General features: G+C 43.2%; 1 protein-coding gene and 1 long non-coding RNA gene across 3 annotated transcripts in view; both read left to right on the top strand.

Moving 5' to 3' along the window:
- The window catches only part of LOC139023852 (uncharacterized), a 278,919-nt gene that overhangs the window by 134,365 nt on the left and 119,116 nt on the right, over positions 1–25,438 (top strand). The window lies entirely within an intron of this gene.
- LOC111960087 (uncharacterized protein KIAA0232) overlaps positions 1–25,438 on the top strand; it is a 38,310-nt gene that overhangs the window by 9,425 nt on the left and 3,447 nt on the right. For both annotated transcript variants that reach the window (XM_023981992.3, XM_023981993.3), the window contains exons 3-7: positions 11,093–11,233; positions 21,055–21,124; positions 21,234–21,315; positions 21,472–24,838; positions 24,951–25,059. In XM_023981992.3, the coding sequence (XP_023837760.1) occupies positions 11,093–11,233; positions 21,055–21,124; positions 21,234–21,315; positions 21,472–24,838; positions 24,951–25,059 (3,769 nt within the window). The remainder of the gene's footprint in view (positions 1–11,092; positions 11,234–21,054; positions 21,125–21,233; positions 21,316–21,471; positions 24,839–24,950; positions 25,060–25,438) is intronic.

The raw sequence follows: 25,438 nt of genomic DNA, 5'->3' as shown, positions 1-25,438 counted from the left end.
AGTGATTGTAACATTTAGAAAATAAGGGAAAAGGGATACCTAGTCAGTTGCACAACTGAATCCTTTCAACCAAATGTCTTCCACATTTAACCCAACCCCTCTGAATCAGAGATGATAACAATGAATAACAAGGAAAGCCAAAGGCAGTGGCTAAAGAAATTATTCACACCCCTATTCCACATTTTTGTTACAGCCTGAATTCAAAATGGATTAAATATAATTATTTCTCTCACCCAACTACACACAGTACTCATAATGACAAAGTGAAAACATGTTTTTAGAAATGTATTGAAAAATGAAATAGATACACTATATATACAAATGTTTGTGGAGACCCTTTCAAATGAGTGGATTTGGCTACTTCCGCCATACCCACTGCTGACAGGTGTATAAAATCGAGCACACAGCCATTGCAATCTCCATAGACCAACATTGGCAGTAGAATGGCCTTTACTGAAGAACTCAGTGACTTTCACTGTCCTATGACACGTGGCACTGTCATAGGATGCCAACTTTCCAACAAGTAAGGTCAAACTTCTGCCCAGCTAGAGCTGCCCCTGTCAACTGAAAGTGCTGTTATGTCTTTCCATGGTTGAGCAGCTGCACACAAGCCTAAGATCACCATACCCAATGCCAAGCGTTGGCTGGAGTGGTGTATAGCTCGCTGCCATTGGACTCTGGAGCAGTGGAAACGCATTCTCTAGAGTGATTAATCACGCGTCACCATCTGGCAGTCTGATGGACGAATCTGGGTTTGGCAGATGCCAGGAGAAAGCTACTTGCCCGAATGCATAGTGCCAACTGTAAAGTTCGGTGGAGGAGGAATAATGGTCTGGGGCTGTTTCTCATGGTTCAGGCTAGGCCCTTTAGTTCCAGTGAAGGGAAATCTTAACACTACAGCAAACAATGACATTCTAGACAATTCTGCGCTAGCAACAGTTTGGGGAAGGCCTTTTCCTGTTTCAGCATGACAATGCCCCCGTGCACAAAGCGAGGTCCATACAGAAATGGTTTGTCGAGATCTGTGTGGAAGAACTTGAATGGCCTGCACAGAGCTGTGACCTCAACCCCATCGAACACCTTCGGGAAGAATTGGAACGCCAACTGCGAGCCGGGCCTAATCTCCCAACAGTTGGTAATGTAGTGTATCTAATAAATACCCCTGAGTCAATACTCTGTAGAAGCACCTTTTGACAGCGATTACAGCTATGAGTCTTTCTGGATAATTCCTATAAGAACTTTGCACATTTGGATTGTACAAAATGAGCACCTTTTTAAAAAATGTATTCTTCAAGCTCTGTCAAGTTGGTGGTTGATCATTTCTAGACAGCCCATTCAAATCTTGCCATGTATTTTCAAGCCGATTTCAGAAAACTGTAACTAGACCACTCCGGAACATTAACTATTTTGGTAAGAAACTGCAGTGTAGATTTGGCCATGTTTTAGGTTATTGTCCTGCTGAAAGGTCAATTTGTCTCCCAGTGTCTGTTAGAAAGCAGACTGAACCATGTTATCCTCTAGGATTTGTGCAAAACTCCCTAGTCCTTGCCGATGACAAGTATACCCATAAAATGATGCAGCCACCACCATGCTTGAAAATATGAAGTGGTACTCAGTGATGTGTTGTGTTGGATTTGACCCAAACATAATACTTTGTATTTAGGACATAAAGTACATTTTTTCGCCACATTTCTTGCAGTTTTACTTTAGTGCCTTATTGCAAACAGAATGCATATTCTGTACAGGCTTCCTTCATTTTACTTTGTCATTTAGGCTTATATTGCAAAGTAACTACAAATGTTGAACCATCCTAAGTTCATCCTAAAATCACTATTGGCCTCATAGTGAAATCCCAGATCGGTTTCCTTCCTCTCCGGCAACTGTAGACAATTTCAATTACTTTCACTGGTAAAGGGGACAAACTGAGAAGTGAAATGACATTTGAACAGTTTACGCTCATTATTAGATCTTCAATATTCAAATATGATGGAAGGATTGGTGTTTTGAATTTGGTCAAGTTTGTGTCTAAAAACTATTGTTATCCATCAACAATAATACGCCACCAGGTATAGACAACCGAGATGGGCAAACTATTGAGAATGGTAGCAGACTTTCCACCCCTATTTGCCATGTTTTTAACAAAAGCCTAAAGGATTGTGTGTATCCACAGGCGTGGAAGGAAGCTATAGTAATTCCACTACCTAAAAATGGTAAAGCACCCTTTGCTGGCTCTAACAGGCACCCAATCAAGTTGCTGCCTGTTCTTAGTAAACTAATGGAGAAAATTGTTTTGAACAAACATATATTTTTGTAATAAGTTAACTACTGACTTTCAACTTGTACTGCAGTGACTCTGATGACTGATGATTGGCTAAAAGCTGTATTTTAGATTTCAGTGCAGCCTTTGATATTATTGATCATAATTTGTTATTGAAAAAAACTCACTTGATATGGCTTTACATCACCTGCCATCACATGGTTGGAGAGTTACTTATCCAGTAGAACTGAGTATTCTTCAATGGGAGCTTCTCTAACGTCAGATACAGTGCATTTGGAAAGTATTCAGGCCCCTTCCCCTTTTCCATATTATGTTACAGCCTTATTCTAATATTGATAAGGGGTTGAAAAAACGATTTAATCAATCACACACAATACCCCATAATGACAAAGCGAAAACAGGTTTCTAGAAATGTGGTAAATTCAGTTGTTTGGACATGATTTGGAAAGGCACACACTTGTCTATATAAGGTCCCACAGTTGACAGTGCATGTCAGAACAAAAACGAAGCCATGAGGTTGAAGGAATTGTCCGTAGAGCTCCGAGACAGGATTGTGTCGAGGCACAGATCTAGGGAAGGGTACCAAAACATTTCTGCAGCATTGAAGGTCCCCAAGAACACAGTGGCCTCCATCATTCTTAACTGGAAGATGTTTGGAACCACTGAGACTCTTCCTAGAGCTGGCTGCCCGGCCAAACTGAGCAATCGGGGGAGAAGAGCCTTGGTCAGGGAGGACAGACAGCCATCTCTGCAGCACTCTGCCAATCAGGCCTTTTTGTAGTAGAGTGGCCAGACGGAAGCCACTCTACAGTAAAAGGAACATGACAGCCTGCTTGAAGATTGCCAAAAGGCACCAAAAGGACTCTCAGACCATGAGAAACAAGATTCTCTGGTCTGATGAAACCAAGATTGAACTCCTGAATGCCAAGCATCACGTCTGGAGGAAACCTGGTACCATCCGTATGGTGAAGCATGGTGGCAGCATTATGCTGTGGGGATGTTTTTCAGCGGCAGGGACTGGGAGATTAATCAGGATCGAAGGAAAGATGAACAGAGCAAAGTACAGAGCCTTGATGAAAACCTGCTCCAGAGCACTCAAGACCTCAGACTGCGGTGAAGGTTCACCTTCCAACAGGATAACAACCCTAAGCACACAGCCAAGAACACACAGGAGTGGCTTCGGGACAAGTCTCTGAATGTCCTTGAGTGGCCCAGCCAGAGCCCGGACTTGAACCCGATCTAACAACTTTGGAGAGACTTGAAAATAGCTGTGCAGCGACTCTCCCCATCCAACCTGACAGAGCTTGAGAGGATCTGCAGAGAAGACTGGGAGAAACTCCCCAAATACAGGTGTGCCAAGCTTGTGGCGTCAGACCCAAGGAGACTTGAGGCTGTAATCGCTGCCAAAGGTGCTTCAACAAAGTACTGAGTAAAGGGTCTGAATAGATATTTAAATTTGATATAGATTTTTTTTAATTTGTAATAATAAATTGTCTAAACCTGTTTTTGCTTTGTCATTATGGGGTTATTGTGTGTAGATTGAGGGGGGAAAAACAATTGAAGTAATTTTAGAATAAGGCTGTAATGTAACAAAATGTGGAAAAAGTTAAGTTAATCTTCTCTGTTTTTACAAGTGATTTGTCTTAGAAGAAGCTAAAATTACTGTATGCTGACGATTGCACACTATACATCAGCACCTACAGCCAGTGAGCGCACTGAGACTCTTAGCAAGGAGTTACAGTTAGTGTCAGAATGGGTAATAAACTGTTCTGAAATACATCTAAAACAAAAACAATTGTATTTGGTTCAAAGCATTCTCTTAGCCCTGAACCGTTGAAGAAGTTGAACTCCTAGCATTGGATAGTCAGTTATCATGGTCAAGTCATATTGACAAATTTGTTGTGAAGATTGGGAGAGGTAACCTATGTCTGTATTAAAAAAAATATGCGGTTTTGACACAGATCAACTGTACCATATTGATGTTCGGTAATAATTAAACTGTTAAGAACAAATATATTTACAATGACTGTCTACCAAGAGGCAATAGGATGCCTGCGGGGAGGGGGGCTGGTATTAAGAATGTAGGACAAAACACACATCACAAGAGACAACACTACATAAAGAGAGACCTAAGACACACAGCACAGTAGCATCACATGACAACAACACGGTAGCGACACATGGTACAAATATTGTTAGGCACAGACAATAGCACAAACGGCAAAAAAGTATAGACAACAATGCATCACGCGAAACAGCCACAACTGTCAGTACGAGTGTCCATGTTTGACTCTTTGAATGAAGAGGTTTTTTTTTGCAGCTCGTTCCACTCGCTAGCTGCAGCAAACTGAAAAGAGGAGTGACTCAGAGATGGGTGTGCTTTGGGGACCTTTAACACAATGTGACTGGCACAACGGGTGTTGTATGTGGAGGATGAGGGCTGCAATAGATATCTCAGATAGGGGGGAGTGAGGCCTAAGAGGGTTTTTATAAATGAGCATCAACCAGTGTGTCTTGCGACAGGTATACAGAGATGACCAGTTTACAGAGCAGTATAGAGTGCAGTGATGTGTCCTATATGGAGCATTGGTGGCAAATCTGATGGCCGAATGGTAAAGAACATCTAGCCGCTCGGGAGCAACCTTACCTGCCGATCTATAAATTACGTCTCTGTAGTCTAGCATGCGTAGGATGGTCATCTGAATCAGGGTTAGTTTGGCAGCTGGGGTGAAAGAGGAGCGATTTACTATAGAGGAAACCAAGTCTATATTTAACTTTTAGCCTGCAGATTTGATATGTGCTGAGAGAAGGACAGTGTACCGTCTAGCCATACTCCCGGGTCCTTGTATGAGGTGACTACCTCAAGCTCTAAACCAGGCCTGGGATGATGGCCGATTACATTGCACTCCACGAGGAGACTGCGTGGCAGGCTGACCACCAGTTACGCGAGTGCCGCAAGGAGGCAAGGTAAGTTGCTAGCTAGCATTAAACTTATCAATCTTAACATAATCACTAGTTAACTACACATGGTTGATGATATTACTAGTTTAACTAGCTTGTCCTGCGTTGCAAATAATCAATACAGTGCCTGTTAATTTATCGAACCAAAGCCTACTTTGCCAAACGGGTGATTTAACAAGCACATTTTGCAAAAAAAAGCACTGTCGTTGCACTAATGTACCTAACCATAAACATCAATACTCAAGTACAGTTGAAGTTGGAAGTTTGCATACACCTTTGCCAAATACATTTAAACTCAGTTTTTCACAATTCCTGACATTTAATCCTAGTAAAGATTCATGTCTTAGGTCAGTTAGGATCACTTCTTTATTTTAAGAATGTGAAATGTAAGAATAATAGTAGAGTGATTTATTCCAGCTTTTAAATACACCCAATTAGTATTTGGTAGCATTGCCTTTTAAATTGTTTAACTTGGGTCAAATGGTTCGGGTAGCCTTCCACAAGCTTCCCACAATAAGTTGGMTGAATTTTGGCCCATTCCTCCTGACAGAGCTGGTGTAACCGAGTCAGGTTTGTAGGCCTCCTTGCTCGCAGACGCTTTTTCAGTTTTGCCCACACTTTCTATAGGATTGAGGTCAGGGCTTTATGATGGCCACTCCAATACCTTGACTTTGTTGTCCTTAAGCCATTTTGCCACAACTTTGGAAGCATGCTTAGGGTCATTGTCCATTTGGAAGACCCATTTGCGACCAAGCTTTAACTTCCAGACTGATGTTGCTTAAATATATCCACATAATTGTCCTTCTCATGATGCCATCTATTTTGTGAAGTGCACTAGTCCCTTCTGCAGCAAAGCACCCCCCACAACATGATGCTGCCACCCCTGTGCTTCATGGTTGGGATGGTGTTCTTCGGCTTGCAAGCCTCCCCCTTTTTCATCCAAACTTAATGATGGTCATTATGGCCAAACAGTTCTATTTTTGTTTCATCAGAACAGAGGACATTTCTCCAAAAAGTACAATCTTTGTCCCCATGTGCAGTTGCAAACTGTAGTTTAGCTTTTTTATGGCGGTTTTTGAGCAGTGGCTTCTTCCTTGCTGAGCGGCCTGTCAGGTTATGTCGATATAGGACTTATTTTACTGTGGATAAAGATACTTTTGTACCTGTGTCCTCCATCTCAAGGTCCTTTAATGTTGTTCTGGGATTGATTTGCACTTTTCGCACCAAATTACGTTCATCTCTAGGAGACAGAATGTGTCTCCTTCCTGAGCGGTATGACGGCTGCGGGGTCCCATGTTGTTTATACTTGCATACTATTGTTTGTACAGATGAACGTGGTACCTTCAGGCGTTTGGAAATTGCTCCCAAGGATGAACCAGACTTGTGGAGGTCTACAATTTTTTGAGGTCTTGGCTGAGTTCTTTAGATTTTTTCCCCATGATGTTAAGCAAAGAGGCACTGAGTCTTTAGGTAGGCCTTGAAATACATCCACAGGTACACCTCCAATTGACTCAAATTATGTCAATTAGCCTATCAGAAGCTTCTAAAGCCATACTTATGGAATTTTCCAAGCTGTGTAAAGGCACAGTCAACTTAGTGTATGTAAACTTCCGACTTCAACTGTATATTTTTTTTTAAACCTGCATGTTTAGTTAAAAGAAATTCATGTTAACAGGTAATATTAACTCGGGAAATTGTCACTTCTCTTGCGTTCTGTGCAAGCAGAGTCAGGGTATATGCAGCAGTTTGGGCCACATGGCTCGTTGCGAACAAAGGCCGTAATTAATTTGCCAGAATTTTACATATTTATGACAACATTTTAGGTTGTGCCACGTAACAGCAATATTTAGACTTAGGGATGCCACCCATTCGATAAAATACGGAATGGTTCTGTATTTCACTGAAAAAATGAACATTTTGTTTTTGAAATTATAGTTTCCGGATTTGACCATATTAATGACCTACGGCTTCTATTTATAATAATTAAGTCTATGATTTGATTGAGCGGTGGTAGGCAGCAGCAGGCTCGTAAGCATTCATTCAAACAGCACTGTCCTGCGTTTGCCAGCAGCTCTTCGCAATGCTTGAAGCACAGCGCTGTTTATGACTTCAAGCCTATCAACTCCCGAGAATAGGCTGGCAATACTAAATTGCCCATAAGAACATCCAATAGTCAAAGGTATATTAAATACAAATGGAATAGAGAAATAGTCCTATAATAACTACAACCTAAAACTTCTTAACTGGGAATATTGAAGACTCATGTTAAAAGTAACCACCAGCTTTCGTATGCTCTCATGTTCTGAGCAAGGAGCTTAAACGTTAGCTTTTTTACATGGCACATATTGCACTTTTACTTTCTTCTCCAACACTTTGTTTTTGCATTATTTAAACCAAATTGAACATGTTTCATTATTTATTTGAGACTAACTCAATTTGAATGTGTTTTATATTAAGTTAAAGTAAGTGTTCATTCAGTATTGTTGTAGTTGTTATTACAATATACAGTGGGGAGAACAAGTATTTGATACACTGCCGATTTTGCAGGTTTTTCCTACTTACAAAGCATGTAGAGGTCTTTCATTTTTATCATAGGTACACTTCAACTGTGAGAGACGGAATCTAAAACAAAAATCCAGAAAATCACATTGTATGATTTTTAAGTAATTAATTTGCATTTATTGCATGACATAAGTATTTGATACATACAGAAAAGCATAACTTAATATTTGGTCAGAAACCTTTGTTTGGCAATACAGAGATGATACGTTTCCTGTAGTTCTTGACCAGGTTTGCACACAACTGCAGCAGGGATTTTGGCCCACTCCTCCATACAGACCTTCTCCAGATCCTTCAGGTTTCGGGGCTGTTGCTGGGCAATACGGACTTTCAGCTCCCTCCAAAGATTTTCTATTGGGTTCAGGTCTGGAGACTGGCTAGGCCACTCCAGACCTTGAGATGCTTCTTACGGAGCCACTCCTTAGTTGCCCTGGCTGTGTGTTTCGTGTCGTTGTCATGCTGGAAGACCCAGCCACGACCCATCTTCAATGCTCTACTGAGGGAAGGAGGTTGTTGGCACAAGATCTCGCGATACATGGCCCCATCCATCCCTCCCTCAATAACGGTGCAGTCGTCCTGTCCCATTTCAGAAAAGCATTCCCAAAGCATGATTTTCCACTCCATGGCTTCACGGTTGGGATGGTGTTCTTGGGGTTGTACTCATCCTTCTTCTTCCTCCAAACAAGGCGAGTGGAGTTTAGACCAAAAAGCTCTTTTGTCTCATCAAGAACTTGACCTTCTCCCATTCCTCCTCTGGATCATCCAGATGGTCATTGGCAAACTTCAGACGGGCCTGGACATGCGCTGGCTTGAGCAGGGGACCTTGCGTGCGCTGCAGGTTTTAATCCATGACAGGGTAGTGTGTTACTAATGGTTTTCTTTGAGACTGGGTCCCAGCTCTCTTCAGGTCATTGACCAGGTCCTGCCGTGTAGTTCTGGCTGATCCCTCACCTTCCTCATGATCATTGATGAGGTGATTTTGCATGGAGCCCCAACCGAGGGTGATTGACCGTCATCTTGAACTTCTTCCATTTTCAAAATAATTGCGCCAACAGTTGTTGCCTACAATTTTACCCTGATGTCCTTACACAGCTCTCTGGTCTTGGCCATTGTGGAGAGGTTGGAGTCTGTTTGATTGAGTGTGTGGACAGGTGTCTTTTATACAGGTACAGTTAAAACAGGTGCAGTTAATACAGGTAATAGTGGAGAACAGGAGGGCTTCTTAAAGAAAAATAACACGTCTGTGAGAGCCGGAATTCTTACTGGTTGTAGGTGATCAAATACTTATGTCATGCAATAAAATGCTAATTAATTACTTAAATCATACAATGTGATTTTCTGGATTTTTTTTAGATTCCGTCTCTCACAGTTGAAGTGTACCTATGACAAAAATTACAGACCTCTACATGAGAAAGGCTTGGGCGAGATGGGGTTAGCAACCTTAAAGAAGAAAGGGTCTAAACCATCTGACCCAGATGTTTTTTTGGGGTCAAGTTTCAGGAGCTCTTTTAGCACCTCGGACTCAGTGACCGCCTGCAGGGAGAAACTTTGTAGCGCGGCAGGGGAAAAAGAGGGAGAAGTGTCGGATAGTCGCAATAGAACTGGTGGGAGATGAGGAAATGTTGGACGGGCAAGGAGGCATGGCTGAGTCAAATAGGAATCCTGACTTAATGAAGTGGTGATTAAAGAGCTCAGCCATGTTCTTGTCAGTAACAACCACATCAACATTAAGGGACATGGGCAGCTTTGAGGAGGGTTTATTCTCCAGGTCTTTAACCGTTTTCCAGAACATCTTGGGGTTAGACCCACAGAGGGAGAACTGCTCCTTAAAGTAACCAACTTTGGCCTTCTGGATAACCTGAGTGCACTTATTTTTCATTTGCCTGAATGAGAGCCAGTCAGCCTGAGTATGTGTGTGCCAAGCCTTTCGCCAAATGCAGATCTTGAGGTGGAGTAACTCTGCAAGATCGATCACCTGTTTTTAATTCTCATTTTCTTTATGGGTGCGTGTTTGTTACCACTGAAAATATCAAAAAAGAAGGTCCAAGTGTCTTCGACAGAGGGGATCAAGCTGATTCTATACCATTTTACAAGGCTTGCGCATTAATGTTTTTTTAGCAAGCATCTATGACAAATCAGGACAGGTCGTTTCACTGAGCAGCCATTACAAACAGGCTGTAAAACAGTGATCACTAAGGTCATTACAGAAAATACCAGACTGAAACCTATCAGGATTATTTGTGAGGATAACATATAGGAGAGTAGCCTTTTTTGGGTGTTTGGAGTCATACCTTGTGGAAATGGTAATAATCTGAGAAAGATTTAGGGAGTCCCATTGCTTTAGGACTTGGTCAGGTGGTTTAAGCATGTCCCAGTTTAGGTCACCTAGCAGGACAAATTCAGACTTAGTGTAAGGGGCCAGGAGTGCGCTTAGGGCAGGTAGGGTACAGGCCGGTGCTGATGGAAGACTATAGTACCCAGCAACAGACAACAAAGAGCTATTGAAAAGGTTTTTTAATGCTTAAAACCAGCAAATCAAATTGTTTGGGGACAGACTTGGTGGAAACAACCGAGCACTGAAGGTGATCCTTGGTAAATATTGCCACTCCCCCACCTTTGGAAGATCTGTCTTGCCAAAAACAAAGGTTATAACCAGAAAGGTGAACATTTAGTATTCAAAACACTCTTCCTTAACCATGTTTCAGTAACGACCAACACATCTGGATTGGAGCTGTGAACCCGCAATTTCAATTGATCCATTTTAGGTAATAAGCTTCTAGTGTTAACGTGCAGAAAACCCAGGCTTTTACAAGAGCAGAAATCAGTGAAGCAGATATCAGAGCACAAGTCAGAATTGGGGCTAGCAACAGTAGATGGGCCATATTCATATATATACTGTACATATGAATAGTGTGTAAATAGTATTTTTGTTGTCTCTTGGTGTCTTTCCAATATAACTATTTAAAAAAAAATGTAATGCAGTATATTATGTTCTAGTCTAACTGTTCTGTACTTTGTCATGTATTTGTACATTTTATGTGGACCCCAGGAAGAGTAGCTGCTGCATGTGCAGTAGCTAATGGGGATCCTACTAAACTAAACATAAACATAGCCAATGAAGAAGAGGGTTCTGTTTCGTATTCATTATGAGTCAGGTGATTGTAAGTGAACCTATTGATTTTAAATCCTTCTTGAATTTCTTACACTTACAATGTTCTAAAACTTGCATTTCCTTTTCCTGTTAGACGAGCTGTCCCATTAAATGACTGACGTGGAGGGATTTTGTGTGTGCAGGAAAATGACATCTTGGGCTGGGAGAAGGGAACTGGGAAGAAATGGGGCAAGAGTAAGAAGAAAGGAGGAGGGATGGACCTAAGTCTGGAGGAGATAAAGAAGCAAGCCGCTGTGCAGTGCCTGCGTTCAGCATCCGATGAAGTAAGTGCCGTTCCACTCCAGTGTCGCCACATCTCTTCACCCCATGTTTTTCTACGCGTAGTCTACTCACAGCATTGCTCATGCACTCCTGAGAAATTGAAATGATATGTTTCACTTTGACTCTTTTGAAGCTTGAATATTCAGGAGCAGTTGCATATATTGATAATTGGTACAGCAGTTCTGTGGTTATTTTGTCACACACCAGCTTGTAAGCTACAAAGCTGAAAAGGTTGAGTCATTGAAGAATGGCAGAAGCATGTACAGTGCCTTCAGAAAGTATTCATACCCCTTGACTTATTCCACTTTTTGTTATGTCATGTGCCTTTTTCTCAGGAGTGGCTTCCATCTGGCCACTCTCCCATAAAGCCCAGATTGGTGAAGTGCTATAGACTGTCCTACTGGCAGGTTCTACCATCTCAGCCAACGAACTCTGTAGTTCTGTCAGAGTGGTCATTGGGTTCTTGGTCACTTCCCTGACCAAGGTCCTTCTCGCCTGGTCACTCAGTTTGGTTGGATGGCCAGCTCTGGGTAGTTTCAATTTCCCAATGCTTGAGACCACTGTACTCTTGGAACCTTCCAACACTCTAGAAATTGTTTTATACCTTTCCCCAGATATATATATATATCTCTGAGCTCTACGGACAGTTACTTGGAATCATGGTATATTTTCTGCTCTGATGTACAGTACATTCGGAAAATATTCAGACCCCTTGACTTTTCCCACATTTTGTTACGTTATTATAAAATGTATTATAGTTTTTTTCCCCCCTCAATCTACACACAATACCCAATAATGATTTTTATTTAAAAAATATATAATTAACATTTACACAAGTATTCAGACCCTTTACTCTGTACTTTATTGAAGCGCCTTTGGCAGTGATTACAGCCTCGAGTCTTCTTGGGTATGATACTACAAGCTTGTCACACCTGTATTTGGGGAGTTTCTCCCATTCTTCTCTGCAGATCCCCTCAAGCTCTGTCAGGTTGGATGGGGAGCGTCGCTGCACAGTTATTTTCAGGTCTTTCCAGAGATGTTCGATCGGGTTAAAGTCCGGGCTCTGGCTGGGCCACTCAAGGACATTCAGAGACTTGTCCCGAAGCTACTCCTGCTTTGTCTTGGCTGTGTGCTTAGGGTTGTTCTGTTGGAAGGTGAACCTACACCCCAGTCTGAGTTCCTGAGTGCTCTGGACCAGGTTTTCATCAAGGATCTCTGGACTTTGCTCTGTTCATCTTTCCCTCTCCTGACTAGTCTCCCAGTCCCTGCTGCTGAAAACATCCCCACAGATGCTGCCACCATGCTTCACTGTAGGGATGGTTCCAGGTTTATTCCAGACGTTATGCTTGGCATTCAGGCCAGAGTTGAATCTTGGTTTCATCAGACCAGAGAATCTTGTTTCATGGTCTGAGAGTCTTTTTAGGTGCCTTTTGGCAAATTCACAGCAGACTGTTGTCTTTTTTTACTGAGGAGTAGCTTCCGTCTGGCCGCTCTACCATAAAGGCCTGATTGGTGGAGTGCTGCAGAGATGGTTGTCCTTCTCGAAGGCTTCAGAGTGACTATCGGGTTCTTGGTTACCTCCCTGACCAAGGCCCTTCTCCCCCGATTGCTCAATTTGGCTGGACGGCCAGCTCTAGTAAGTGTCTTGGTGGTTCCAAACTTCTTCCATTTAAGAATAATGGAGGCCACTGTGTTCTTGGGGACCTTCAATGCTGCAGAAATGTTTTTGTACCCTTCCCCAGATCTGTGCCTCGACACAATCCTGTCTCGGAGCTCTACAGACAATTCCTTTGACCTCATGGCTTTGTTTTTGCTCTGACATGCACTGTCAACTGTGGGACCTTATACAGTGGGGCAAAAAAGTATTTAGTCAGCCACCAATTGTGCAAGTTCTCCCACTTAAAGAGATGAGAGAGGCCTGTAATTTTCATCATAGGTACACTTCAACTATGACAGACAAAAATGAGAAAAAATCCAGAAAATCACATTGTAGGATTTTTAATGAATTTATTTGCAAATTATGGTGGAAAATAAGTATTTGGTCAACTACAAACAAGCAAGATTTCTGGCTCTCACAGACCTGTAACTTCTTCTTAAGAGGCTCCTCTGTCCTCCATTTGTTACCTGTATAATGGCACCTGTTTGAACTTGTTATCATTATAAAAGACACCTGTCCACAACCTCAAACAGTCACACTCCAAACTCCACTATGGCCAAGACCAAAGAGCTGTCAAAGGACACCAGAAACAAAATTGTAGACCTGCACCAGGCTGGGAAGACTGAATCTGCAAAGGTAAGCAGCTTGGTTTGAAGAAATCAACTGTGGGAGCAATTATTAGGAAATGGAAGACATACAAGACCACTGATAGTCTCCCTCGATCTGGGGCTCCACGCAAGACTCACCCCGTGGGGTCAAAATGATCACAAGAACGGTGAGCAAAATCCCAGAACCACACGGGGGGACCTAGTGAATGACCTGCAGAGAGCTGGGACCAAAGTAACAAAGCCTACCATCAGTAACACACTACGCCGCCAGGGACTCAAATCCTGCAGTGCCAGACGTGTCCCCTGCTTAAGCCAGTACATGTCCAGGCCCGTCTGAAGTTTGCTAGAAGCATTTGGATGATCCAGAAGAAGATTGGGAGAATGTCATATGGTCAGATGAAACCAAAATAGAACTTTTGGTAAAAACTCAACTCATCTGTTTGGAGGACAAAGAATGCTGAGTTGCATCCAAAGAACACCATACCTACTGTGAAGCATGGGGGTGGAAACATCATGCTTTGGGGTGTTTTTCTGCAAAGGGACCAGGACGACTGATCCGTGTAAAGGAAAGAATGAATGGGGCCATGTATCGTGAGATTTTGAGTGAAAACCTCCTCCATCAGCAAGGCATTGAAGATGAAACGTGCTGGGTCTTTCAGCATGACAATGATCCCAAACACACCGCTTGGCAGCGAAGGAGTGGCTTCGTAAGAAGCATTCAAGGTCCTGGAGTGGCCTAGCCAGTCTCCAGATCTCAACCCCATAGAGAATCTTTGGAGGGAGTTGAAAGTCCGTGTTGCCCAGCAACAGACCCAAAACATCACTGCTCTAAAGGAGATCTGCATGGAGGAATGGGCCAAAATACCAGCAACAGTGGTGAAAACCTTGTGAAGACTTACAGAAAACGTTTGACCTCTGTCATTGCCAACAAAGGTATATAACAAATATTGAGATAAACTTTTATTGACCAAATACTTATTTTCCACCATAATTTGCAAATAAATTCATAAAAAATCCTACAATGTGATTTTCTGGATTTTTTTCTTCTCATTTTGTCTGTCATAGTTGAAGTGTACCTATGATGAAAATTACAGGCCTCTCTCATCTTTTTAAGTGGGAGAACTTGCACAATTGGTGGCTGACTAAATACTTTTTTGCCCCACTGTATAGACAGGTGTGTGCCATTCCAAATCATGTCCAATCAATTTAATTTACCACAAGTACAACTTGAGATGTTTCTGGACTCCAATCAAGGATGATCAATGGAAACAACATTGCGGTCATTGTGGTGTGTGTAGATTGAGGATATTTTTTTGTTGTCCATTTTAGAATAAGGCTGTAATGTAACAATTATATAGACAGGTTTATAAAAAAAAAAAATCATGTCCAAACAATTCAATTGGCCACAGCTGAACACCCATCAAGTTGTAGAGACATCTCAAGGATGATCAAAGGACATTGGCTTCACCTGAGGAAGACCCTTAGTCAAACCATTATCATTTTCATATGATACTTGACATTGACCAGCCTTATTTTGTGATTGCTCTCCAGGATTTTCACAGCCAGTGTGATGTAATGAGCGTTTATACTGGCAATGTTGGATTGAGGTCAGCAGAGTGAAGAACTGTGAACCAGTGAAAGACTCCCATTTGCACTCACATTGCTACACTCAGTATTGAGATAACGTTATGTGTGACGTTGCACAGGTGTCAATGCATGTAAGCGAGTGCACAGTTGAATAAACCTGCATTATATTCTGTCTGTGCCCTTTTCCCAAGCAAAATCTCAACAACAAAAAAAGTCTGACATTTTTCTTAGCGGTTGGTTGGCAATAGTATCAAAAGCAGCCCGTAGTAGAGTGAGCGTGTGAGGGCTGGGATAGAGCTGGAGGGCGTATAGGGGGAAGGGTCTGCAAGGTAAAGGAGTAGTGTGCTGCTCTCTGGGGACTGGATTCTGCAGTCTTTTTTTTAACCAGCACATGCTGCACAGGATTGCAGCACAGAGAGCAGAGTGTGTGCGTGTTGCCCGTCAGCTGACTGGCATTAACACAATGATGCAAGAGGAAACACAGGGCCAGGGGAGAAACGTAGCTTTTTTTTACTGGGCGGCATGGTAAGGAATGTCACTTTCTGTCAGAAAGAGTGCGAGAAGGGGGAGTGTGTAAATGTAAAAGATTTTTGACTAATCCGGCCCTCGATATATAGCAGTCCTCACCGAATGCAGTTGCTTTTATGATGGTGCCTACTGGTCTGTTGAGGCATTTTGACATGGCTGTCTTTATATAGACCAGATCGTAGCAGGCCTTGTTTACAGCAAAACAGATAACTTACTCGCTGAACAAAGATGAAGTGAGCAATAGCTATAAGGAAGAAGTAGGTGTCAGAGAACTTTATCTAATGCCTGATATTTTGTAAGTGTTTTGATGGAAAGACAGGTGGTTGTTTGGGCTATGCTTAGTCATTCTCTCGCAATATTTTTCCCTCTTAGCTAAATTTAACCAGTGTTTTACACAAGTACATAGAGTAGCCATCCAAATAGAAAAAGTAGCCGGCCAGGTACCTGCACCCCCGGGTTGGATTTTTTTTGCAGAAGGAGCTCTATTTTGGTGGCCTCTGGTACATTATAAATGCCTTCATTCCATCTGAAATACACAGCAAAATAATTGAATCCTTTGTTGAGTTTACCTACGACTGGAAAAATGTGTTATGATATTGTGTAGAAAGATAGAACTACGGTGCCTTGCGAAAGTATTCACCCCCCTTGGCATTTTTCCTATTTTGTTTTCTTACAACCTGGAATTAAAAAGGATTGTTAGTGTTTGTATCATTTGATTTACACAACATGCCTACCACTTTGAAGATCAAAATATTTTTAATTGTGAAACAAACAAGAAATAAGACAAACTGAAAACTTGAGTGTGCATAACTATTCACCCCCCCCAAAGTCAATACTTTGTATTGACCCCTTTTGCAGCAATTACAGCTGCAAGTCTCTTGGGGTATGTCTCTCTTAGCTTGGCACAACTAGTCACTGGGATTTTTGCCCATTCATCAAGGCAAAACTGCTCCATCTCCTTCAAGTCATACCCCAGATTCTCAATTGGATTGAGGTCTGGGCTTTGACTAGGTCATTCCAAGACTTTTAAATGTTTCCCCTTAAACCACTCGAGTGTTGCTTTAGCAGTATGCTTAGGGTCATTGTCCTGCTGTAAGGTGAACCTCCGTCCCAGTCTCAAATCTCTGGAAGACTGAAACATTAAGGTTGCCCTCAAGAATTTCTTGTATTTAGCGCCATCCATCATTCCTTCAATTCTGACAGTTTCCCAGTCCTGCTGATAAACATTCCACAGCATGATGCTGCACATTACACATGCTTTACTGTGGGCGATGATATTCTTGGGGTGATGCGGGGTTGTTGGGTTTGCGCAGACTAGCGTTTTCCTTGATGGCCAAAAAGCTAATTTTTAGTCTCATCTGGCCAGAGTCCTTCTTCCATATGTTTGGAGGAGTCTCCCCATACGCTTTTTTGGCGAACACAAAGTGTTTGCTTACTTTTTTTCCTTTAACTTTTACTTGGTACTCATCCCGGATCCGGGAGCACCCCCACAGTAAAAAGCTGACTAGCATAGCCTAGCATAGCGTCACAAGTAAATACTAGCATCTAAATATCATTAATCACAAGTCCAAGACACCAGATGAAAGATACACATCTTGTGAGTCCAGCCATCATTTCTGATTTTTTAAATATTTTACAGGGAAGACACTATGTAATCTATTAGCTACACGATAGTCAAAAGACCAGCAGCTTTTTTCCCCACCACTTTTTTCCCTGCATGGGTAGCTATCACAATTTCGACCAAAATAAAGATACAGTGGGGAGAACAAGTATTTGATACACTGCCGATTTTGCAGGTTTTCCTACTTAACAAGCATGTAGACAGATGCTCTGTCATTTTTATCATAGGTACACTTCAACTGTGAGAGACGGAATCTAAAACAAAATCCAGAAATATCACATTGTATGATTTTTAAGTAATTAATTTGCATTTTATTGGCATGACATAAGTATTTGATCACCTACCAACAGTAAGAATTCCGGCTCTCACAGACCTGTTAGTTTTTCTTTAAGAAGCCCTCCTGTTCTCCACTCATTACCTGTATTAACTGCACCTGTTTGAACTCGTTACCTGTATAAAAGAACCTGTCCACACACATCAATCAACAGACTCCAACTCTCCACAATGGCCAAGACCAGAGAGCTGTGTAAGGACATCAGGAATAAGATTGTAGCCTGCACAAGGCTGGGATGGGCTACAGGACAATAGGCAAGCAGCTTGGTGAGAAGGCAACAACTGTTGGCGCAATTATTAGAAAATGGAAAAAGTTCAAGATGACGGTCAATCACCCTCGGTCTGGGGCTCCATGCAAGATCTTACCTCGTGGGGCATCAATGATCATGAGGAAGGTGAGGGATCAGCCAAGAACTACACGGCAGGACTGGTCAATGACCTGAAGAGAGCTGGGACCACAGCCAAAGAAACCATTAGTAACACACTACGCCGTCATGGATTAAAATCCTGCAGCGCACGCAAGGTCCCCTGCTCAAGCAGCGCATGTCCAGGCCCGTCTGAAGTTTGCCAATGACCATCTGGATGACCGAGGAGGAATGGGAGAAGGTCATTTGGTCTGATGAGACAAAAATATAGCTTTTTGGGTCTTAATCCACTCGCCGTGTTTGGAGAAGAAGAAGGATGAGTACAACCCCAAGACACGCATCCCAACCGTGAAGCATGGAGGTGGAACATCATTCTTTGGGGATGCTTTTTCTGCAAAGGGGACAGGACGACTGCACCGTATTGAGGGGAGGATGGATGGGGCCATGTATCGGAGATCTTGGCACACAACCTCTTTCCCTCAGTAAGAGCATTGAAGATGGGTCGTGGCTGGGTTTCCAGCATGACAAAAACCCAAAACACACAGCCAGGGCAACTAAGGAGTGGCTCCGTAAGAAGCATCTCAAGGTCCTGGAGTGGCCTAGCCAGTCTCCAGACCTGAACCCAATAGAAAATTTCTTTGGAGGGAGCTGAAAGTCCGTATTGCCCAGCGACAGCCCCGAAACTGAAGGATCTGGAGAGGTCTGTATGGAGGAGTGGGCCAAAATCCTGCTGCAGTGTGTGCAAACTGGTCAAAGAACTACAGGAAATGGATCTCTGTAATTGCAAACAAAGGTTTCTTGTACCAATATTAAGATCTGCTTTTCTGATGTATCAAATACTTATGTCATGCAATAAAATGCAAATTAATTACTTAAAAATATCATACAATGTGATTTCCTGGATTTTTGTTTTAGATTCTGTCTCTCACAAGGTGAGAGTGTACCTATGGTAAAAATTACAGACCTCTACATGCTTTGTAAGTAGGAAAACATTGCAAAAATCAGCAGTGTATCAATACTTGTTCTCCCCAACTGTATTATATTAGCCACTAACCAGAAACAACTTCATGAGATGACAGTCTGATAACATATTTATTGTATAGCATATGTTTTTTTTTAGAAAAATGTGCATATTTCAGGTATAAATCACAGTTTCTACATTGCAGCTGCAAACTGAAATAGTGCCGAAGCAGCCAGAATAATTACAGAGACCAACGTCAAATACCGAAATACTCATCATAAAACATTTCTGAAAAATACACAGCGTACAGCAATGAAAGACCAACATCTTGTGAAATCCAGCCAATATTTTCAGATTTTTTAAGTGTTTACAGCGAAAACACAATTTAGCATTTATTAGCTTACCACAATAGCCGGAAACACAAGCCGTTTACACAGTAGCAAAGGTTGCGATCGTAACAATCCAGCAAAAGATATATAATTTTTGAACTAACCGTTGATATACTTCCATCAGATGACAGTCCTGTAACATCATATTACACAATGCATATAGGTTTTTGTTCGAAAATGTGCATATTTAGCAGCACAAATCGTGGTTATACAATGTGATTAGTACAACATTTCGGAGAGGCACCTAATCTAATCGATAACTAATCTAAACTTGACTAAAAAATACAGTTTGGACAGCAAAATGAAAGACAATTAGTTCTTAATGCAACCGCTTGTTAGATTTTTAAAAATTAACGTTATCTGGACATTCAGCGTGCGTTACAGCGAGACCATGCCTAATTCATTGGCGGACTAATAATTTTACATCTTTCCAACAGATAACGAATTAACATCATAAATAGCTGTTACTTTTGGATGATCTTCCATCAGAATCTTGGGCAAGTGGTCCTTTGTCCAGACAATCGTCTTTTGGTTGAAAGATGTCCCTTACTCCTGTAGAAATTAGCTGCTAACGCCGATGTACCGGAGAGGTGCCCAACTCGTGATAACTGACAAAGAAACTCCAGAAAATCGCAATAAACTGCTATATAACTGCTATAAGTCGGTTTAAATTAACTACCTTATGAAGTTAAGACAAAAAACAAATTAAATCAGAGCCGGAGATATAGAATCTGCTAAACGAAAGCTTTTGAAGACGCCAATGCCGGTGTAGCTCATGCGTCAGGCGCCTCGTCAAGGTCGGTACTTTTCCGTTCCAAGAGGTTTTATACTCCCCCAGATGGTGCTATCCGCTCCATTCAAAGTCTCACCGCTTACTGACATCTAGGGGAAGGCGTATGCAGTGCATGTAGCCCCATAGCTTATAAAGGGAATTTATAAACCGACCCTGGAACAGAGACCTCAARTTCAGKAATCTCACTTCTTGACAGGAAGTGAGCTGCAGAATGAGTTCTGTTTCACTCAGAGAAATAATTCAAACGGTTTTAGAAACTAGAGAGTGTTTTCTATCCAATAGTAATAATAATATGCATATTGTACGAGCAAGAATTGAGTACGAGGCAGTTTAATCTGGGTACGAAAAATCTTCAAAGTGTAAACAGCACCCCCTATTGAGAAAAGGTTAAAAATGGGAGTTGTTGTCCCAAAGCGGGAAGGCAGGCGACACGCTTGGATCCAAAATAAGCCCATAGAAACACATTGGGCTTATTTTGGCGAGAGTGAAACCTCTCGCTTTGTCTCTGCGTTTCCCAGCCATCGCTCGCTTTGTGACTGACAGATGCCTATCCTATCAATAGATCGCTAGAATATGCAAATCGTTCATTCTAGTTGGAGAGGGCTCGACAAACCTATCGAATTTAAACTTTTAAATGAAAAGTAGTCTAGTTAATCTGAAAAATGTAGCCGGCTGAAAATGTGTGTAACCGGGATTAGCCATCAGCCGCCGCTAATGTAAACTGATTTAACACAGTCATGGTAGAGCATGCCCGTGCTGACAGTCAGCTGGTTAGACTTCTGTCAGCCCTATGTTAATACCCTCTAGTCAGTGTTACAATGGGGGTCAAAGTTTGCCTTTAAAAAAAGCTTATTGTTGGATATATCCCATTACTTTGTGAATGGTCTGATGCAAATGTTTTATTAATATTCATTCTCTTCAATGGATTCTTTGCTAGATTAATTCTTAGATGTCACATTCTCCCAAATTTTTCCCCCACAGAACTCTGGAATTGAGAGCCTGGTCGAGGAGCTTTGCTCCAAACTCAAGGACATCCAAAACAAACAGAAAGGTTTGTATCTTGGGTTTATACATTTGTATGCCCTGTTGTAACAAACTAGTAAATATAAAAACACTTCAATGATGACGCTTCTTATCATATTGCTTATAATTCTTCACAGAAGAAAAACCGCTCAACAAATCTTATGGATCTCAGTCTCCTGAACAAGTTGAGTCCTCTTCCTCAAAGGACCAGGTGGAAATGTATGTTTTTTTAAATATATATTTTTTTACCCATAACCACAATAATACTGTCCTGAGTAGCTGGCACAACTAGTTGATTTTAGTTTTATGCCCATTAAACATGTGCTCATTCATTTTATTATTTATCTTAATTGACATTTTCTCTCGTTGTTGCAGGTATTACGAAGCCTTTCCTCCTTTGTCAGAGGGATCTGTTTGTCTCCAAGAGATCATGACGGTGTGGAACAAAGCTAAAGCCAGCGCTTACTCTGGCTCATCATCCTCTGCAGCCCCGCAGACCAGCACTGACACCTCCTCCCCAAAAGATTGCAACAGCGATGGTGAAGCTACTAATGAGAGAACCCCTGAGGCATGCTGCACTACCACTAACCCAACCAGCGAGAGAACCCAACAGCGACGCAGCAAGAAGGAGAAAGAGAACCGATACCATGGTGGCGCAACAGCGGAGGACCGAGCTGCCTTTCACAGCAAGAGGCAGGCGAGGCACAGGTCAGAGGGCAAGTATCGGCCTCGCTCCTGGTCCTCTGGCTCTAGTGAGGCTGGCTCGAGCTCCAGCGGGAACCCAGGCGATTCCAAAATCTCCAGCAGGAAAGCAGTCAGAATCAGGCACAAGTCCAAGGAGGCAGGCAGCAGGAGTAAGAGGGGGCGCAACAGAGGACAAATGAAACTGTCTCTGCAGGCCATTGACAAAGAGGGGCGCAGGAATGCTGGAGGCAGCAGCAGCAGCACCACTGGAGGCCCTGCAAGGCAAACACAGCTCTACAAAAAGGGGAACAGGCCGCTGAAGGAGATTCGAAAATATCCAGGTTGGGGGGAGGCAAAGGAGTCCGGAGCTGAGGCCAGCAACAAAAAGGAGTACATGGAAGAGCCCCTGTGGTACACAGAGCCCATCACAGAGTATTTTGTACCTTTCAGTAGCAGAAAGAGCAAACTGGAAACAAAGTACCGGAGTAAGGTGGACTCTCCAGACGACTCGACTATGTCCGCCAACTTTGAAGGGCTGTCTGAGAGAATGCAAGGCATCTACATTGCCAACGCAAGCTTCCAGAGGGCGTATCTGGCAGCGGGAACCTTTGTGGATGGGCACTTTGTTGAGGTGCCAGGCGACTCGAATGAGGAGGCTAACGACCTCAATGGGACCTCAAGCTTCCCTCCGCCTGAGGATAGTAGAGATTTAGATGATGACCATCTGTCTGAATTCACTCACTTCTATGAAGTTGATATTTATCAATCCATATTGGATCCTAGTGCCTCAGACTCAGTACAAGAGAGTCGGATCTTGAGCATGATTCGACAGAAGAGCGAAGAACAAAGAGACTTTGAGACAGAATGTTGTTTAGTGTTAGATGGCCTTGAGCTGCAAGGGGAAAGTGCAATAAGGGTGGGCTGTCTGGATGCTTTGGGAGATGATGGGTTCCTCATGCAGGATTTGGAAAACATGGCTCAGGTCTGGGGATGTTATTCATCCTCTAGCTCTGAAGATAAAGATGGAGAAAGCTTTGCAGGGGACTCTCCCGTTCAGCTCTCCCCCGCTTTGGACGGTGTTACATTCACCATCAGCACGCTGCCTGGAAACCTGGAGGAGCCTCATCTCCCAGAAGCCACGAGCGAAGCGTCTGGTCTGAACAACTCGTGCTTGTCTCTTTTTGAGCTGCAGTACGATAGCCCCACTCTTTCTTTTCCCTGCGACTCACTCACCGTTGGTCAAGAAAACAACACAGATTCAAGTAGCTGTCTAGAACCACATTGTAACAAGCAGTCTCGTTTGCTAATTTGGACCAAAAATAGTGCCTTCGATGAAACTGAACATTGTTCAAACCTTTCAACCCGAACCTGCAGTCCATGGTCGCATTCGGAAGAGACACGTTCAGACAATGAGCAAATAAACGTTCATACAGAGGAGTCTGCTCTAATTGGCAATGAAGAGATTAATTGTATAATCCTCCCCATCTCTGGTACATACCTAGAGGAAGAAATCCTGGACTTTTTACAAGACACCAGTCGTCAGTGCGATGAGGCCAATGTAGGCACTGTGTCCAATCCGAAATCTAAATTGGAGTCCATTTGTGGAATAGCGTTAGAACAGTACGACGCTGCAATGTTTTCGCATGACACAAACCAACAGTGTGACAACTACAGCTCAGGGATAATAAAGGACATATGGACAGCTATCGGAAATGGAGATCCTGAACTATCATTAGGAGGAGAGAAGCCAGGCGAGGACTTGTTCTCCAAAGAGTCGAGCAGCTACCACTGCGGTTGTCTTGACGTGCAGGTTAAGGAAGTTGGTCCCATCCGGGGGCCTCTGAAGAAGGCAGTGCAGCACTCTGAGTACCACCTGTGGGAAGGCAAGAATGAAGAGCAGGCCCTCCTGGACAAAAATGAACTCTCGAAGATGAATGCTTCCGGGGATTACATGACGCCGTCCAAGCCCTGGGACGTGAACCCTGAGAAAGACAACACTTCGTTCATCCTGGGAGGAGTGTACGGAGAGCTGAAGACATTCAGTGGTGATCAGGACTGGGCCGTGGTGCCGCCTGGCGACGCGAGAGGCAGCCTGCTACAGTGTGCCGCTGCTGCCGCCTCTGGCTCAGACGTGGTCACCATTGCTGGTACAGACGTGTTCATGAATACGGGCAGCTGCTTTGCCCCTGGCCATAAGCCCTTCTGGAGGCCCCTGGTCTCCTTCGGGCAGAGCGACCAGGCTACTAAAGGAGGTGGGGAAGGTTTGCATAAGGGATTTTCTTTAATCTTCCATGAAGATTTACTCGGATCCTGTGCAGGCTTCCAAGGCGAGGAGCCAGGGCTCGACAACCCGTTTGCGTCCTTCGATCTGAACAATCAGTTCTCTCAAGTCCTCCACGTAGAGTGCTCCTTCGAGCCTGAGGACATGTCTTCGTTCAGCCCGGGGTTCAAGCCCAAGTCTATATTGTGCTCGGACTCTGAGAACGACGCTTTCCACCCACGGCTATACGGCATCAACCAGACCACCCAGTACAGGGCCATCCGCATCTCCCCCAGGACTCACTTCCGACCCATATCCGCCTCAGAGCTGTCGCCCGGTGGAGGGAGCGAGTCGGAGGCTGATTCCGAGAAAGAAGAGAAGAGTGTTCCATTCCTGGCCCTGCCAGATCTCTTCGATGACCCTCAGGCCGACCTCAAGCCGCTGGAGGAGGACGCAGAAAATGAGGGCCCCTGCTACGGGAAGTCAGAACTGGAATCTGGTAAATTCCTGCCCAGATTGAAGAAGTCTGGCATGGAGAAGAGTGCCCAGACCTCACTGGATTCTCAGGAGGGCTCCAGCACCCTTCTGCCAATCGCTGAGCAAGAGATCTGCTTAGACTGCGAAATGGCGGCCGCAGCAGGAGCAGCAACATTGATGGCAAGAGGACGGATGGACGTCCCAGTCAATCAGATTCAGAAGGAAGAATCTTGCAGAGAGAAGGAAGCCTGCAAATGTGCAGCGGCTGGTCAGTGTCCCACATATGGGAAAACCTATGACTTCATTGAAGATTTGCATGAGGTAAGAATCTTATAAGAATGTCTAGGTGGGTTGGATCAGAAGTGACTTTAAATTTTTACAATGAAACATTTTCCCCTGCGTTAGACTAATACCTTGCCTTTCTCCTTTTTAGTTCCCTCTATTAAATATTAGTGGACAGGGAGGAACTGGCAGCCAGCAAGATGAGTGCTGGTGGCAGAACACACTCTGTTCCCCCCTTTTCCCCGGATCTCAGTGTACAGGTATGATCAATCAGAGTTAGGGTAAATGTATCTTGGGCCTACGGCTGAGATTACTTCATTTTTATTGCCTTTAAATTTGCAAGCTTTTGATTTTTTTTCGTTTGTCCTGACAGATGCAGATGGGTCATGAATTGGTCATACATTTTATATGCAACTACTTAGTTTCAACTGAAATGCAAATATTAAAATGTGTAGCTTAGTTGCAAGTCATCAGCATTCACAGCCAGGATAGTCATTCCTATAGGTGTCAGCTGTTCAGAGTGCTTTAGAATAGACATACCTGTCAGCCAGGCCAACACCAGCACGCTCTACCCCCCCAAACCCCCACCCCGGTGACACAATCTTGAAACATGTTCCAGTCAACACATTTTAATCCAGT

This window comes from Salvelinus sp. IW2-2015, linkage group LG37 (assembly GCF_002910315.2).
Source record: "Salvelinus sp. IW2-2015 linkage group LG37, ASM291031v2, whole genome shotgun sequence".
Taxonomy (NCBI): domain Eukaryota; kingdom Metazoa; phylum Chordata; class Actinopteri; order Salmoniformes; family Salmonidae; genus Salvelinus; species Salvelinus sp. IW2-2015.
This window is presented reverse-complemented; position numbering and strand designations above follow the sequence as displayed.